Consider the following 19,713-nt stretch of genomic DNA (forward strand, 5'->3'; position numbering starts at 1 on the left):
TTCTTCACGCATTTCTATACTGTGTTCATAACCCTTTATACACCCTGGTTTTAAATCGAACACTTCTTTATGCTTCATTAACACTTCTTTTAATTTTTTCTTTTGGACCACACTGAGGTCAGTGTACCCTTTTACAAGGCTAGAAATCTCAGCTGGTGTGACTTTAGTTTGTACTTTATTTCATTCATTCGGGCTGTACACTACATTGGCGAGTTCAGTAGCTGTCGGATATTTTCCATCATCCAGATGGGTTTTGAGAGAAGTTATTTTTTTACTATGCCCTTCTCTGTTTTTTACATTATCCATCTGAAATGCATAGATGGATTCTATACCCGTTTTGCCCATTTTACCTATTTCGCCCATTTCGGCTATGGGAAAAGAATATAAAAATTTCTCTTCATCTTTAAACTTTAAAGTCAAACTCCTGACCACTAACTCACTTTCTTCGATTTCTACATCTCGAAAACTAACCTGAACCTCAGTTGGTGAATTTAGTCTCAAAACTCCCACATTATAATCTAGCACAGCCTTGCTCTTAGCAAAGAACTGTGACCCAATAATCAAGGGACGATTTAATCCTTGTACAATTAATCCCACAGTATAGAATTCTTGATTACTGAATGTTATTACTAGCATTACTTGACCAAGGATTTTGGCTACAGATTTTCCAAAAGCCGAACTAACCTTTATATTGTTTGCTTTTAGGAATGCAGGGGGTGGAGTGGTATTTTTTACCTGTGCCCATAAGTCACTACTAATTGCACTAATTGATGATCCGCTGTCAAGAAGACCACATACTTTTTTACCAAATAAACAAGTTTCTACTTCTGGTAACGTTATAACATTGTTGGTAGGTACATTCTCCCTTTCATCTGTTTCCAATAAATTTCGAAAAATGGCATTTGATTCATCAAAAAGACCTTTATTTAATTTAATCTCTTTTCCACTTCTCAAAAGCAAGCATAATTCTTTATCTTTACCTTTGGCACCTTTATCATCCGAAAAATATTGTTTATTAATAATTTTGTCACATTGTATGCAATTTTGGCTATTATTTTTTAATCCCATAATTTCTAACTGTTTGACAAGAGTTTCGCATTCTTTCTTACTATGTTTAGCATGATAAGAACTATTCTCATTACGCACACTACTAGGTAAAAATTTAGCACTATCAGATAGAGAACAGTTATCTGTAGCTCCTAGACAGCGTGCGTACATTTCTCACTGTCTAGAAATTGTTTGTCTCATATTCCGGGGGCTCTGTGACCTAGATTTTTGGTTTTTACTTTCATTAGAAGAACCGTTACCCCTACTGAATTCTAGATTGTTAACCTGCTCTTCACCAGAGTATGATCTTCTTCGACCTCTGGGATTATTTCTGCCCCTGAAGGAACCTCGGTTGTTTGAACGACCCTGAGACCTTTCATTGTTATTATTCTCACCATTTCTATCCCTTGGTGGCCATGTCATTCCATGGTTGCCAAACTGCCTACTCGTGTTCCCTCTACCTCTCTGTGTATTTCCACCACGATTCTGATTATTGCGATTCTTTCGTGGGGAATATGGGCGATGTCTATACGATGTACCGCTAGACCTTTCATTATTGCTTTCTTCTATTGACATCATATTAATCCCCCTTCTAATGTTATTGTTTCCGCTATTATTTTGATACGTCACTTGCAATTCTGCCACCAGACCAACCAATTCTTTAATTGTTTTTGGTTTGGATGATATCAGAGACCTGTAAATCCAAGATGGCAGTTGTCTTGGCAGTATCTTTAAAAGTACTTGCGGTTCTAATGGCGGCGATAAAATACTATTCTTATGCAGCAAGTCTAAAAGGTACTCCGTGGGAAGCCTATTTGAGCGGCTATCAAACCGAGCCGTTAGAATGGTCGCACGTAAGTTCGCCAACTTCTCTTCACTCAGATAGGTCCGTTTGAAATGCATGATAAAATCTTGATACGTTTTGCACTTAATTAGAGTTACTTGAGCCCATTGCAGTGATGTATTTTTAAAGCATTTCGAGACAAACTGTAGCTTTTGATTTTCCGGTACTCCCGTGAGATCAAAATAATTATCGAGCTTGACAAGAAAATTATGAGACTGCAGTTCACTTTTTAAACCAGAGAATATAGGAAGAGATAGATCACGATGCATCAGTCCCACAGCTGATGCTAGCTGGCACGTAGAGACTGGCGGCTGAGCGTTTGACGATACGCGGGATTCTATCTCGTCTCGAAAGACAAAACAAGGAGCGTCTCGAGAGGTACCGGGTTGGTTATTGTTTATTCTTTCACCTCTATTATCAATTTCTCGAACCGATTTCTTTAAAGAAGCAAGTTCTTTCTCTAATTTGGTGCAAACAGAAGTAATATTTTGTTGTATCTCTTGCATACCATCCCGATATTCGCTCCGCACCTCTTCAAGCTGGTTTTCGTGACCAATTTCTTCGCGTAATCGACTCATTTCTTCTCTCCACTGTATTTCTACACGCTGCATATTATTCTCTGCTTGAGCAATTGAACCCTCAACGCTTTCCAACCTACTTGTCACCTGTTCTACGCAAGTCCTGACGCTTTCTACCTGGTTGTCCACTCTCACAATGTCTTGTCCTAAAGTTAACTGTATCTCATCTAATTTTCTATTGTTACTCGCCTCGAGCTGCTGTACCCTCTCATCATTCGCTCTTATTGAACCTTGTAACTCGTTGCATGCTTCATCTAATCGCTCATTGAACGACTCAGCTGTTGCATCTAGCCGAGTACTTAGTTCAGCTATACTGTTCATTAATCTACTGCTATTTACTTCCTGCCTTTTCACTAATTCCTGTACTGACTTTTCCTGCTGTTGTGCGATTTTTTCCTGCTTATCAACTAGTTCCTTCACAGTGCTCTTTACCAGCTGTTGTAACATTACAAACAGTGGGCTCATAGATGGATCCATTGTTTCCATGTTCACAAAACTGGATGGTCCAGGGATCGATTCCTTTTCTTTTTCCTGACTTCCCTGATTTCCGTTTCCGTTACTAACTTCTCCCTGACTTTCTATATTCGCCATTCTCTCTTCTAACTCTAACTCGCCGAGCTGATTCTGCGGAAAGTTAACCAGGTCTTCTTCCATTTTCTTTTTCTGTAGTCTAGTGACCACCATCAACTTAATACAAATACTCTAACTTTCTAAGATATGCTAATTTCTGTATCTTATAAAAATAACACGCAAAATAAATCTTATCCCCCTCTTAAATTTTCCGGCAGGCACACATGGAAAAACTCTAATTAAAATAACTCTAAATTCTTACAAATAAAATATGTAATTCTGGCTGTTTTCTTTTTTCGAAATAAAAGAGGAAACAAAGAAACAAAATTCGTAAATAAAATGTTGCCGGACACAAAGCTTATTACTTCATTGTTGGTGTATGGCCCTGAACATTTCATTGACAGCATCCACTTTTTTTTATAAATATTACAACCCGTGACACTGAAGTGATCTCGCCCCACGCTGGGCGCCAGATTTTGTGGTGGGCTAAAGTGAACGTGTTGGGCATAGCCAGGTTTTAAAATTAAAATACTTAAATATTCGCACCACAAAGGTGGAGTGCCCTGAATGGACAGTCCCAAGAAGTATTTAAATTAAGTAATTAACAGAAGTTATGTAAATGAGTTATATTAATTAATTGGATTACTTAAATATTAAAGATATAAATGAAATATTCGGTAGAGCTTTTTTTTAAAAAAAATTAAGTGATTTGAAATATACAAAATACTCTTTAACTTAGGTAATTAGTGGCTTTACTTTAGTACAGATGCTCCATTGAAATGGTTAGATAACAACCATACACCCTTCTCTGTTTATGTTTTTGCCATGCTGTAAAAGAAAAACATATGCGAAATTTCCACATACCTTATTTGATGTCTGGAATCTGTATAAGAAAGACTTCCGTGTAATTTTGTTGAATATTTAATGGTGATAAAGTAAACACTTCACTCCTCCACAGAAATCATACAGATTTTAAACACTGATATTCACACACACACATAAAAAATATTTTATATTCACATGAATATTAAATCGAAGTGACCGGTCGATAAAAAAATAATTATTATTTTTTTATGAAAATTTGGCCATTATACATTTTTGTTCATAGTTCGTGCACGTATAGTTTTGATGCGTTCTTCATTGTTTTCTTCCTTTTGTCCTTTTTCTTCTCACTGAAGTTCGCTTGGCATCCTGGAATCTCCTAGATGATAACAATTGCTGCTACTGGGCGCTACTCTGGTTGTTTGTCCGCTGCACTGGTGTTTCTCTCTTAGTATGTTTGGATTTATTTGAAGACATCTGGTTTATGCAGTGTTACTGGATAATTATTATCTGTATTGCCTCAAAAGTTTGGAAATGTACTGATTTTACGGTCCAGTTTTAAAGTTCTCACTACACTGGCCACATATGACGCACTTTAAATTTTATCTTTTGAATTTTATATATATATTACACGGCAAACTACATACGAGAGTTATACGCTAGTAGTCATTGTCCTAGCTGCAGATTTAAAACTCAGTTTTTGCATCTATATAAAAAAATATTTTAACTCTCCTTTTTTTTAACATCTCATCTCGCAACATGTGTTTTCCGTAAAGCACAGTTAAGTTCTGAGATGACGTAAAGTTTTGAGAAAGACTTACTAGAGTTGATATTTTAGATCGAGACGAAAGAAAGAAAAAAACTTAATCTCGAGTAACGTTGTAATTTAGCTATTTAAAATGTGCCTATCTCACAAAACAGACCATTGTCACGATGAGTTTTGCACTAACTGTTACAGAGGATGACCTCTGTATATCGCGTCCTAACACCAACTAACTTGCTCCTTTCCTGTCAAACAGTTTTCTTTCAGAGGAAACAACACGATTTTCAAAGGCTCGCTCCTGACTTACCCAAAATTTAATGTATAGTCCCTTTTCGCGGATCCTAATGGTTTTGTCGCCAAAATGTTTGGGTAGTACACTTTCATGTAATCTTTTATTTATTCTTAGATTATTATTGCTTGTCATCTATACTGAATTTGACCACTGGATAGAGGAAATACTAAGCTTTAAAACGGTGTATTATACACTTTGTTATTCAAATGTTAAATACTTTTTTTTGTATTGTTTTCCCCGGCGTCACTGTACATTTACTTTGTAAACAATCTTTTTTGCCAAACCAGTCCATGTGCGTTTGTTTACATCGCCAGAGTACTCTAGCGGTGATTTCTTGCAACCTCCACACACACATTTGTTTATGGTTTTTCACTTTTTTTTTTACAAAAATTATCATGAATCAACAATATATTCTATATTACATTGTACCTAATATTCCTCTGATTATATTTACATAGGATTCCAGCAGTGACATTTAATTTAGAATTAATAATCAATAAATATACACATATCGGCTGCAATGACATTCACGGTACTGCGTATCGCTGTCGTCTCAATTACAGCAATGTCAACACCAAGCACAGTAAAGTAATAAGCTTTTGTTTTAAAGTTAAGGTAACAACGAAAAATTTTTTCTGACTAAAATTACATCTTATCTTACATTTCTACAATTTTAAATATGTAATAATGCTAAGATATGACTGCATTCATAATTTTCAATGGGGGAAAAACCCACTCGCAGGAAGAGCAGAAGCTCTTCCTTGTCGAAACCGCGCTTTGAAGAAAAAAAATATAGGCTTTTTTTCTAGCGGGATCCAACCGACGCTTTCGAAGTTTCTAGTGTCAAAAATGGTCACTTTACGAAAAAGTAACACCTTATTGTTCCCAAGAATTTTAACCCACTTGCTAAAATATCTGAGCAAAAATTCACAAAGGTAATGGAATAGGATCTATGTCGCCAGGGCACTATCTGCAGCAACGTTAGTAACTCTGCTCACTTCTACCTAACTAAGTTAGAAGTATGATTTAAATATATGACCTAGATAAAATTTCTCTCATACCACAATTCTTCTTTAACCTTAGATAGCAATTCTGGGTGCATGTACACAGCTTTTAACTGCTACGGAACATTTCTTTTTTTCTTTTTTTTTAACTGAGTGGAGCTTTTCCAAGTTAAGTTTTCTTTTTTACATATATTTTATATTTTAAATAAAAATGTTTAATTCACCAATTTTATATACTAATTAACCTAACATTACATATATATATTCTTAATTAACCTATAGATATGTAAATTATTCTAATATTATGCAAAAATTTCGGGTGAAATTAACATAAATATTTTAAATAAAAAATAGCTATATGTGTGCCTCTTATACTTTGATATTGTTGATTCTTGGAAAGTTTATTAGTAAAGGATATCCGTTAGTCATTTCATGATATTTACTTATTTAGAAACAAAATTATTCAGTTCAACAAAAGGAAATAGGAGCCACTATAGCACAGTAGTAGAGCGCTCAGCTCTGGTGCGTATCGCGGTAAATGCGCTTTGTGGTGGACAAATACCGTTTGCGTGAGGTTTCTCTGGGTTCTCTCCATTTTCTTCGTTCCCTCATTTTATTCATTATCAAAAGTAGCTCACCGAGCGAAGTAGCTCAAGTGGTAGAGCGTTGGCTTCGCATTCGGGAGGTCGCGGGTTCGATTCCCGCTGCCGACCATCCTGATTGGGGTTTTTCAGGGTTTCCCTCAATCCTACCAGGCAAATGCCGGGATGGTACCTACTAAACAGGCCCTGGCCGATACCTTCCCAAATCCTTTCCATTGTTATTGTTGTTGTTGGATATCCAGTGTAAAATGGCCTCTGAGCTGTATCTGGTGATTGTTAAATAAATAAATAAATAAATAAAATAAATAAATAAAATCATCGTCTCCTTTTGTTTACACGATATAATCGTAGGACGTAAAACTGAAAGATTTCATTTCATTAACCAAGGAAAAAGTGAACTTTATTAATATTGGTGGAGAGTTCCCCTCCTCCTCTTAATTCAACCAAAATCTGAAGTGACGCTATAATTTCCAAGTTGCATCAACAGGAGAACTGGATTTCGTAATACCTGATCGTCTACGGGATGCCAAAATAAGCAAGATTTTCTGGAGTCACCGGTTTTAATTGACAAATAAGATTTTCAAAAATATAATACATTTATGTTTTATTTTGCCTTCTCGAATGAAACATAGTACCAACTGTGTTGATTTTAGTAATAATAATACCAAGGATGTATCCATTTTTTTTTAAGGGCATGACTTTCTCAGGGTGTGTGTGCGGAATTTAAATATTAAAAACAAATGTATCACAGTCAGCTCCTCTGAACTGCCAAACATCAATTATGCTAGACTGTATTCTTCTATCTACTAAAATGTGATCAATTTGATTATGTGTTTCTCCATCTGGTAAGGTCAAAGTATACTTATGAACGTCGCGATGTGGGAAGTTTGTACTCTTCACCATAAAATTTTTGGATGTTGCAAAGTTCACGAGTCATTACTTTCTCTATGCAGACATTTATTTTCTATAATCGGTTTATAAATATCCTCTCGTCTGAAGTTCGCATTGAAGTAGTCTAATAGAATGTTCATATAGTATCGCAGGAGTTGCTCAAATACGCGTTCAAAGTTCTTCGTAAAAACTGTCTTTTATATCGTCATCCTTATCTTCTGCTAGGACATGTACATTTAAAACAATAATATCACACCACCGACTCTTGAGAGTAATAAAAGAAAGTCTATCACTAACATATTCAATTCGCTTAATTGCTTATATTATTCGTTTGTGATCGAAAAACTCTGTTCCTAGTTGGTTATTTTTAATTCCTTCTCCGTAAAATAACGTAAACTCTCCAGACTTTACTGCTCTCTTCCCTTCCCATCTAACTTTCTGAACTCCTACCAGGTCCATCCTATATTTTTCTAACTCACTCGTTACGGAATTTAAGAAAGACATTTAATATTCCGTATTTCAAATCTCATGTCCATTGTGGTTTGCTGAGGTTGTGTCAAGCTACCAGTCCTGGTCCAAATCTTTTGTGAATGTTTCTGAAGAAGTGACATATTTTACAGGAAGAGGTTGTTAGCCTCACCTCAAACCGTCAAGCTGGAAGACCATACCTTTTCTTCTGTCTACGACTGCTTATTCAGTGTGTTCGCAGCTAACCTCTATATCTAGAGGACTTCTCGATCTGCAACCAGAAAAACAAGAAATAGGGGGAAATATATGAAACAAACCTGTTAAACGTTACTTTGAGGTCAATTACTATTTAGAACAGGAAATATGGGGAAATATGTGGAACAAACCTGTTAAACTTAATTTAAGGTCAATTACTATTTAGAACAGGATATATGGGGAAATATATGGAACAAACCTGTTAAACTTTAATTTAAGGTCAATTACTATTTAGAACAGGAAATATGGAACAAACCTGTTAAACGTTAATTTAAGGTCAATTACTATTTAGAACAGGAAATATGTAGAAATATCCTATATGGAACAAACCTGTTAAACTTAATTTAAGGTCAATTACTATTTAGAACAGGAAATATGAGGAAATATATGGAACAAACCTGTTAAACGTTAATTTAAGATCAATTATTATTTAGAAGAGGAAATATGAGGAAATATATGGAACAAACCTGTTAAACTTTAATTTAAGGTCAATTACTATTTAGAACAGGAAATATGGGGAAATATATGGAACAAACCTGTTAAACGTTAATTTAAAGTCAATTACTATTTAGAACAGGAAATTAAATCTACTCCCCCTAGCTTGCTCGGGTCATTGTGATAATCCTACCCTACACTGCTCGGGCCTTGGGATACCATATTTTTACCCAAGTATTAGAGAATTTTACATCATAGTGATTTTTGAAAGATACTGTTTGGGCCCTATAGAAAAGAGGAAATTGTAATAAAACTTGGTAGTGAAAGAAAACGATTCCCGACTATAGTTTGCTCTACCTATACCTGCATAAGCAGAACTTTAGAATATTCTCTGTGTGTGCATGTGAAGTAACATGTTAGTTCAAGTTAGAAGAAAATATGAATTTGATACATGACAAGAATTAAAAATACATACATTGGATTACATAATTTATAACTGAATAATAGAATAAACTTTTTTAAGGTAAAGACATGAAAACTCGCATAGAACATGGATTTTGCGCAGTACTGCATAAACAATTTTGTTTAAAAAAAAAAATTTAAAACTTGAAAAGATCTCCTTTATACACCATGAATGTCAAAAGAAAGAATATTATCATCAGTTACAAATGAAGAAGTTATTAACTTCTAAATAAATATTTAATGTTTAAAAAAAGGAGACGAAAATAGTTTTTAATCTGTTTTCTTAGAAACGCAACTTATGATGAGAAAAATGTTTAAATTGCTGTTTCAGACGAGGGGAAAGAGGAACGTGAAAAGAGACATCTGAGAATATGTCGAGGAAGTAGATTAATAAATTATTTTCAAGGAAAATCCTTTACAGTTCTCTTTTATGTAAGCCAGGTGCCGTCTGAAATTACAATTAAAAATACGTAACTCTCAAAGTTATTAAAATGCAGAAAGCTTTCGTACAAAGTAGCAAAATGGGCTGTTGTCTCAGATTACTGCACGTATTGCGGAGATAAAACATCTCCATTTGCTTACCTAGAAGTCAAAAGTAACTTCACAGTAAGAAATAATGGTACATTGTTATTTCAACAGCAAGAGTCCAATATTTGCTTAACCTAGGCCAGTAATACTGATTGACACAGACCTTTGTTACTGTAGACGACTCTGTTAATCGTACAGTATGAAAAATAACACTATGGCGATGTTTAAGAATTACATACAGTAAATGAACGAAGGTGTAATGGACCTTTTTTTTTTATTTTCCACTACAGTATTTTTTAAAAATGTGTTATATAAAATTAAAGTTTTACTGTAGTTTACAATTTTACGAGTTTTGCGTTTATGTCATTTGAATGGTAGTTACGTCACTGAGATAATTCATAAGTAGGCGCAGGGGCGGATCCAGGACGGACTTCTGGGGGAGCGATGGGTTGTAATACTGCTACTTAGAGCTACTTTTAAGAGCTCCAAAGTTTGGGTTGTGTTTTATTTATATATAAAATAAGAAAGTTTCCACTTCTTGGGGGGAGGCGATCGCCCCGATTGCCCCCCCCCCTGGATCCGCCCCTGAGTAGGGATAGGAATAGAAATAAGCTAGGTTAGTTTTATGTATAAAGAACTCCGATACAGATGATTTTAGAAGTTGAGATTTTGGGTTTGGGAATACGTACTTAGCGCAAGATACGAAGTAGGTCGGATCTGCATAATTTAATCTCCGAAAAAACATTTCAATTTTTTATTATCTTTAAGAGTGTTATACTTCATTTAGTTAAAGAAACTTCATTTAGTAGAGAGAAAGAAAGAAGTTGAGAAAACAATGGAATAAAATATTGTTGGCTGAATTTCCACTAAAATGTCCATCCATTCGAATGCTGTTCTAAGATTTTGCCGATAGCAGATCCAAGGAATTTGGGCGGAGAATGTCGTAAGCAGAATTCTGTTTTTTTCCTAGGGACAGAAAATTCATCAATACCAATTTAAATCTGATAGTTATGATTTTGGAGATGCATTTAAGCACTGTATTTTCCCGATGTTTTACAAAATTTCCATATTTTTCAGCAGCGACACAGTAAACAAGATCATTTGTGCTTAAATTAATTTAGCTCACCTCTCTCGAAAAAGTATGACTATCACCTTGGTCGCCAGTCGCCAGTTCATGGTTACTTTGCGTAGTATTTTCGGAAACCTCGTGATCTCCCGACTTGGAAATATTAACTGGCCTTTCAGCTCACCAGCTCTACTAGTGTGTGATCCTATGATTACTTTTTTTTTTTTTTTTTTTTTTTTTGTGAAGAGCAAGGTATTTTAATGCTACTATTAGACATTGCAACATTAAAACCAAGAATTCAGGAAGAGATGAACGCAATGCTGGGAGATACGCTTGTGCATGCAATGTAATTCTCCAGTCACAGAGTCTATGAGTGACAATCGCAATGAATATCTACGTGGTGTGATTTTTTAGTAAGTGACCACATTCACGGTTGTAATCACTGTAGATTGTATGTTGTAACCACTGCGTATGTAGTGGAAAACTTATCTGATGCGTTTTTTCATTAACGATACATAGTTTGCATGAGTAGTGACTTAATACTTATATAGTTAAAATAGTAATTCAACGCATCCCAATCCTGTAATAAAATGGAAGTAATTTGTGCAGGTAAGATTAAGTTTACCTGTGCTGTTGAGTTTGAATACATTTTTAATGAAGTGAAACATGATCATGCTATATGATCAAGTAAGTGTATATTTGATATTTATGTAGTAATAGAACTCCGATAGAAACACGGCATTTATTTTTTCTTTTTTTAAATGAAAATTGCGGGCTAAAAGAACAAGAAAATCAAAGGATAATTAATTTTAATGCATGTATTATCGTAGAATGCAGATGCATGTGCACTTTTAGAATTTCCAAATAGCCAGTTAAAAGCGCGGAATTTAGTTTGAAAAACAACATATTTCTGTAATTTGGTATAAATATTTTCTTCAAATACCTGCGAACTCAATAGCAAATTAATTGAATTGAAAAGTAGCATGTTCTAATGTAATGATGTATCTGTATCGTTATCTGTTAGAGAAACTCTGAATTAAATTATTACAACAAAGACAGATTTCTTTACCATCAGAAATATTAAAATAAAAGTTGAAAAGCAATTCCAATTTTTATTGAACGTATTTGCCTATTCATTTGTAGAAATAAGAACAGTAGGATAATTCCACAATATTACTAGCATTTATCGGAAGAAACAAATGTCAAAAAAAAAAAATCAGACTACATCCGTTGATACCAAGGGCGCCCATGTTGTCGTTTCTAAGGGAGGGCAAGTATAAGCGACGTTTCAAAAATAGCTTCAAATTTTGCTGTAACTAATGTAAAAAAATCTATTGAATTTTCGATATTCTGAAGTACAATTTCCTCTAGGGGGCGATCGCCCCACCTTGCCCCCCTGATGGGCGCCCTTGGTTGATAGATATTATTGAATAGAATAAAATGATATACATCGCTGCAAACAGTGGCGGATCTAGAAGGTAAAAACTGGTGGGCAGCCAGACCCAAACTATGGTAAGTATATATAAATTTTCAAAAATACATAAATAATAGTTTAAATTATTTTGTCACTGGAAATACTGGAGGGGGGCCTGGGTCCCCCCGGCCCTGGCCTAGATCCGCCACTGGCTGCAAAAGCTCATGCGTAGTTTTCGAGAAAATTTAGAAACATGAATAATTTTGTAAACGTACAAATTTTGGCGCTGAACGAGAACCACGCCACCTGATCCTGAAGTCTACCCTGAGGAAGCTTTTCATTAGGACATTAGCAAAATGGACGTACGTCCGTAACATAACTAATGAGATGTAGCACAAAGTTATGAGTAACACTTAAAACGTTATTTTCTATTTAACAAAAATATTCTCCGAAGATAAAGACATATATCAGTCGATAGGTCACATCGATCTGAACAGCATATACATGCTTGAAGGTGAATTATCATGCGCAGTTTTCGAGAAAATCAAGAGAATTTAACTTTTATGGTGTTAAAATGTAGCGTATGTTATTCTTCGCCAATCTGATGCAGTTGACGTTTTCTTTTCTTTTCTTTTTAATTCTGCTGGAAAAGTTTAAAATAATAATTTCTACAGATCCCGCCAAGTGAGCTTTGTCGACAAAGATCGTGTACTTGGGTTCTCCCGTCTTTTCCCACTTTTGTCATTACGCCGTTATCATCTATTTCCTCATGACGTCTCTCTTAGTTTAGGTTCATAATCGTGGGACGTTGAATTAAAAAAAAAAAAAACAGTACAGTATAAGAAAAATATGAACTGTTAGGTAGCAGATTACATATATTGTTGTTAGATTTTTCTTAAGAATGGCCCATATATACTACTTGTACTGGAGTTATTAAAAGGGAAATGGACGAATTTTGAAAATAAATAATTGATTTACAGAAAAAGGAATTTTAATTGTAATGAGAAAAACCCTATATTGAAATTATACATACATTTTAGTTATTTATCTACCAATTCCCCCAGAAATCATTTAGCAGTTGCGTAACTATAATTTAAAGAGAAGTTACTGTTATTTATTTTTGTTTTACTTATTCTTCTGTCTGTGCGGTGGCTTACTGGTAGAGCGTTCGCCTCCGGTGCCTGGGGATCCCTGGTTCGATACCAGCTCGCGTCGTGTGGACTTTGTGGTGGACAAACACCGTGCTTGTGAGTTTTCTCGGGGTTCTCCCGTTTCCTCCCACTTTCTTCATTCCACCATTTCATTCATCTCTCATCATCCCCGTCTCGTTTAGCCTAACCGGCATAACCGGTGGGACTTAAGACTTAAAGATTTCATTTCATTTATTTTATTTTGCTGAGTAGTTAGCTTCTAATGTCCTTTTCTATCTAGGCTGAAATTCCAAGTTCAGACATCATAATCAATTCCATGAACCATATAATTCACGCGTTCATTAACATAATTTGCCACTACAGATTTCCACCCTTAGCTTCTCTCGTTGTCGATAAAGTTTGTCTTTAAACTCTCTAAAAGTACACTTGTACACATATCAATCATTTACATAAAGTTCCCGTCGTAATCTTTACTCAAACAACGATTAATTACAGATCTATTATATCTTTCCATCTCGAGATATCAAATTATTAGTACATCACGTACTTCACACTTGGCGCATACTTCAATTCCACTCGATATGTTTCCACGGTCGCTACTTCACGATGATTGAATGTCAAGAGCCAGTCTATTAGTGTAGGGGGATGAGTAACGTCCAATGAACAATTTTATTATATCCATGTTTCATTATATCACGTGGCTCTGCTCTTCTGGCTTAACGAAGGTTGAAAAACAAAATAGTCCTAATAAATATTTTAAATATTAGAAGTTTACTCAAATTGTTAATAACAACTATATAAATACAACTAAATAAATATTTTAATAATATTAGAGGTTAGTAGGTCAAAGTTCTCTCTATTCCTAATTGTTGTTATACGGGGCGTACCAAAAGTCTGGTTACGCGTGGATATGGGAAAAATGGAAATAGAGGAAAGTTGTCGGAACTAGGTGTTTTTCAATCAAACAATGGTGGCATTTTTCAATCGTTCCAGACGTTTTGGCTCCGGACTGATAAAGTGGCCTATGTCTGACGTAAAATGCAAAGTTCCCAGTTTAGCAAGTTGTTCGAACGGAACGTTATGGCACGTAAAAGTGACATGTGGAACGTGCACATTGTTATGTCAGGGAACCTAGAACGCCTCAAACCCGTTTTCCAATAATGTTGTCTTGTGGGAGTGGTGAGTGCCCAAGGAAACAGCATGCTGAACTCGGAACATTGTTTTTTCATTTGAGCACCTTACCAGTGTAGAATCCAAATGGTTGGTGGGTTGGAAAAGTTCCACCATTTTAGACCAAACGTCACATATTGCCAACAATTCCCCCTTCTCATTTTTAGTATCTTTGGTTATAATAAAATGGGTCTATTGCCCCAGACTTTTGATACACCCTGTACATATAAGTATTTCAATAGCATTTACTAATTTACTACGTAAATATTTTAGAAACATTAAAACTTAAATATGTTACTTGAATACATATTTCAGTCTACGTTTCATTCTTTTTAATTTTAATATTTGAGCCAATGTAATATATATTTTACAAAAATACTAGTTTTAACGAAAAATTCTACTATGATCAATATGTGCATGCATCATTGAAAGAATTCGTAATAATGAAATATCAAAATTACCAATTGAAATACGGCATTACGCCTGAAGCATTGTTGCGTGAACCCCCAAAAGAGTTTGTCAATTTGAATAGAAACAAAGTTCACCACAATCTTCATCCTCTTCTTTTTTTTATATGTGCACTAATGCCTGTGGTTATCTTCTGTGCGGGAAAGGAAACTCCTCTGAATAATGTATCGATTTACTTTCGCCACAGCTGAGAAGGACATGCAGATAAAAGCCAAAAGGGATGGAAGCAAAGCACGAGAGATTTATGAAAACGGAATTGTCTCCGCAGTAGAACTCCGGATGAGACAAAAATGATTCCCTTGTTTTTCAACTTCTGCTGACAAAGTGCTGTCACAGATAAATTCAATCGTAGTATTTTTTCTTCTTTCTTAAACTGTGACACTTCATTTCGTCGTTGATAATAAATCAAGAAGACATCAAGTTTTCTTAAAATCCGAAGCTTCATTTCTAAGAAAATTAAAATTAAAACTTCGAATAATCTTAATATAATCGTTATCTTTGCTGTTTAATTGCATATTTTAAAATAGAAAATAACAATGTAGGGTAGGATGGGGTTCTAAGTCGTTTGACACTATCGGTTATTGAATTCTTAATTGACTAGACTATAAGTAGCTTATTGACATAAGTAATACGTTATTTATTTATTTATCAACGCAACAGGCAGAACCCCAATTAGTGTGTTGAAATGTTACAATATATTTTTACTTTTTTTTTTTTTTTTTTTTTTTTTAGTGCCTTACAGGACATTGTGCATATACCAATTTTATCATATTTTTGACATAATTTGTTGTAGACAGGACATATTCTCCAGATCGGTGACTTCAGCATTATGTTGGTCCTAGCCTTTTTGCAATAAAAGAAACCTGTATTATTAGTTCTAGTACTAACTTAAGGAACATGGAAGTATAATGAAAATATGACCATCATCCATACTATATTCAACTAACTCAATAATTAATGGATGTATGAAGTCCTCAAGTAGATGTAGAATCAGCAGTTAACTTGCCATCAAGAAACGATGGGCCAACGATGGCATTGTCATACATTCCAGCACATACATTGAGTTTTTGTGGAGCTTGAGAATGGCCTTCAACAAAATAATGTGGATTTTCATCAGCCCAATATCGGCAATTGTGTTTGTTGACAAACCCATCTAAATATAAGGTGCATTCATCGGAAAAACAAATGTGATTCACTAGATTGGGCGTTTGTTGTAGTAGTAACTCCGTCATTTCGTCACAGAATTGCACTCTCCTGTCACTGTCGTCTTCTTGTAGTTCATGTAAAATTTGCTTTTTGTAAGGATAAAAATTTATGAACCTTTCACACTTTCTGCACAGACCCTACAGACAATCTAGTACTTGCTACAATGTTTCGTATTGATGTTGTTGGATTAGCTATGAAGGTTTCTAGCACTTCAATTTCAGCTAGCTCGTCAACTACTCTGTTACCGCTCCGCTTCTTGTTAGCTAGCGATTTAGTTTCGGTGAATTTAGTAACTAATTGCTCGACGTACGAATGGACCACATTTCTATCGGGATGTCTTTCATTAAAAAGTCTACCAGTTCCCCTAGCACTCGCAGTATATTCATAAATAAAAATAATTTCCACTCTTTCCTGTAAAGTACACACCAACTGTTTATAACCCTACTATTACCCACTTAAACAATCGCCATAGGTACCCCACTCCACTGTAAACACAACACGACAACTTCGATACCAATCAACTAGGCTACAGTCACCATGAATGCACCAGTACACTAGGCCGCAGTAACCTTTCCTCTGTGTGTTGCTATCGAAACGGGACAACTGTCCTATGCATGTCTGTGGTAGCTCTTCTTCGTCATAACTACTAACCTTTGACTGTTTTCAAATACACAACACACCTGCTTGCTGATATTACTTTTCTACAAAGTATCCAATCCATAAGGGGAATTGCAATCAAAAGGACGTGTAAAGAGAACATTTTCTGTCATTACTGAAGAACCACTCGTTCTATTTCAATATTTCCTTTACCAACCTGTTTCTTTTTTCACACCCTTTCATTCGATATGTCGCAAGATATATTTTCCCATTTCAAATTTTTTCTTTGGGGGCTGGAGGAGGGGAGGGAGGTTCTCTCGCATTGCCTATAACATACATATATGTCACCTCCGTTGATACACGTTTCCCATCAACAGCATGTTCATATCCTTTGTGGTTCACCAGTAATCGAACTGGCTAGTTTTCAAATGTACACCCTGTATTAACTAGCGTACATATAGTTCTTTCTGACCATACTAAATCATTTCAGTTTAATAATAATAATAATAATAATAATAATAATAATAATAATAATAATAATAATAATAATAATAATAATAATAAAGAAAAGCGTATTGATATTTCGTCCCCGATTTACCACTCTCTCTATTACTATTAGATATTCAAATCGTTCTATATTTTATATTCCTTTCTTTTCTTTCTTTCCAGTGGCGAGCCCTCCGGATCGAAAAGCACCAAAGGACGACGCTTCACTCAGTTACGGGGCCAGCCGCAATGGGCAACTTTCCAGTAAGTAGAAAGAATGATTAATCCGCTTCCATACATTTTGCACATGTACTTTCTTATTTTCAAAGAGAGCAAAAAGCATTGTAGATTATTTACAGTCTGTGTATATCTTCCGAATTCAGCAGCCTTAGTTATAAGGAGCTGAATCGCGAAATTTACTTTCAAATGTTTTTATTTATACACTATAACTCTTACCATAATTCTTTATTTTTATTTTTCTTGTCTCTTTCTCCTCTATTTCGTGGTAATTATTTTAATGCTCCCTGCTGGTTATACAACATGAAATATAACCTTTAATAAGTGAAGCGTGTTAAATATATACTATACCATGCTGTAACACAAAAGCTTCTTAGTAACTTAATGAAGTGAGTATTGATCAAATAATGTTATTTATAATGATGCTTTGCTAGGAAAATTAATTAAAATATTTTATTTAACTTTAAAACTTGAAAAAATCATGTGGTGGCTTGATATACATCAACAAATGAAATCATAACTACATTCACGTTTGGAGTTCAACGGTCCTTTTCCAGCATTCATATTAGATGACAGATGGGCATACAATTTACATACGATGCCATAGCTAAGGTGATGTACTGCTTCCTCGAAATTTATAATAACTGTTATACTAATGCGTGCTCCTCCCACATAGAGTAAAATTCATGTAGACTTAATGACAAACTCATTGAAACTTCCTATTTGTTCATGTAGAAAAAAAATCGTTATACTATAAGATGCCGTCTTGGTATTTGCATTGATATTTTTTAAGAAATATTCGAAGAAAACATCAACTACTTTCTATTTTACTCAGGAACTACTGTACTTTCTATTTTTTTCTATTTTTAGTCATTCTTTCTACTAAAGAAAAATTTGAGATGGTACGCTCAAAATTTTAGAGGGAACAAAACATCTAAAAAGGAGACAGATTCCTGGAGGATGTCAAAATAAAAATCCAAGAGATGAAACCTTCAAATTTTAAGACACCATCGTAACGGGTTGCACACAAATGTCAATACTCACTAGTTTGTCAAAATTTGGGTCTAAAATTAAATAGTATAAGTAAACAAAATTGTTTACAATACCTGGGGCCAGAAAACCAAGTTCTCAAAATTTTGATAGACTATAAAATTGTCAGAATTTAGAAGACACACGAAGCCAAGCGAACAAAAAATGTGGGGTAAACTACCTAATTCATTAAAGAGTACAAATTTTATAACTCATCTCAACCCTAGCAAACAAAATATTTGTAAGCAGTGTTTCTTTCAGAAAAAATGTTCCTGAGGGACACTCTCATTGGGTGATATACAAAGTTTTCATAATTTAGAAAAGACTTCGGGACAAGGAAGGAAAATTGTCAAAATGTGGATGGTTTACAAAATTTTCCAGATTTAGAGAAAAACTTAGCGCCCCAAAAGAAGTCAAATTTCAAAATTTAAAATACAACTCATAAAAAAGAATAAAATTATCAAAAGTTGAAAATATTATTCGTTAACGATAACAAAACAATCAAAAATTCAAGACATCCCAAGACGCAAGATACCCAGGTCTGTCCATATTCATTTATCTGGGGGTAACTTACAAGATAGAGAAGCAAATGTTACCAGATAGATTTGTAAAATAATAAATACATAAATCTATATATTACAAGTTAAATCAAGATTTCTAAACATTACATAATTAGTTTTATTGTTGTTATTTCTTCAGTTCCTAGGTATGTGTTCCAGTTTTACAGCATAATTGCATGAGACATACTTTTATGAAAAATTAAATTTCTCAAAAGTATCTCATTATAATCACAAACACACACACACACAAAGGAACTTTTAGTTATGGCATATTCCACAAAAGAAAAAAACTGTTCAGAGTCGTGCTTATCAGGATAGAGAAAACTAACAAACTTATGGTCCAAACATCAAATCATTTTTGTAAAAAGTATTTTTAAAAGGATTTTCAATGCAAAAAGAAATGGAACTCAATGAACATACACAGAAAAGATAGGGACACCAACTGTCCTTCATATCACAGCCACTGGAGCTGGGAAGGTCAGTCATCGGATCTCAGCTGAGTTTTTAAATCGTTATAGTTTTCCTAAATTGCGATTGTGATAGTTGCAAACTTACATTTTATTGTTTATTTAATATTTTTTTGTAACCAACATTAGGTACGTTCGTTATTCAAATGCTAAAAGAATAAATTCCTGGATTTCAACCGTTCTGGTGAACATAAAATTCCTCTGGGACAAGATAGAATTCCTGGTTAATCCTGCCCAAACCGAGACATATGGGAACCCTAACCATGACACTTCTGGGCAAAACATACACTCCTTGGAGGGG

The 19,713-nt window shown here is 34.6% G+C and overlaps 1 protein-coding gene across 2 annotated transcripts in view; it reads left to right on the top strand.

Moving 5' to 3' along the window:
* The window catches only part of LOC145687808 (dual specificity calcium/calmodulin-dependent 3',5'-cyclic nucleotide phosphodiesterase 1-like), a 714,058-nt gene that overhangs the window by 483,655 nt on the left and 210,690 nt on the right, over positions 1-19,713 (top strand). For both annotated transcript variants that reach the window (XM_081761233.1, XM_081761240.1), the window contains exon 2: positions 17,303-17,383. In XM_081761233.1, coding sequence (XP_081617359.1) covers positions 17,303-17,383 — 81 coding nt within the window. The remainder of the gene's footprint in view (positions 1-17,302; positions 17,384-19,713) is intronic.

Source organism: Thermobia domestica, chromosome 1, assembly GCF_964235325.1.
Source record: "Thermobia domestica chromosome 1, izTheDome1.hap1.1, whole genome shotgun sequence".
Classification (NCBI taxonomy): Eukaryota; Metazoa; Arthropoda; class Insecta; order Zygentoma; family Lepismatidae; genus Thermobia; species Thermobia domestica.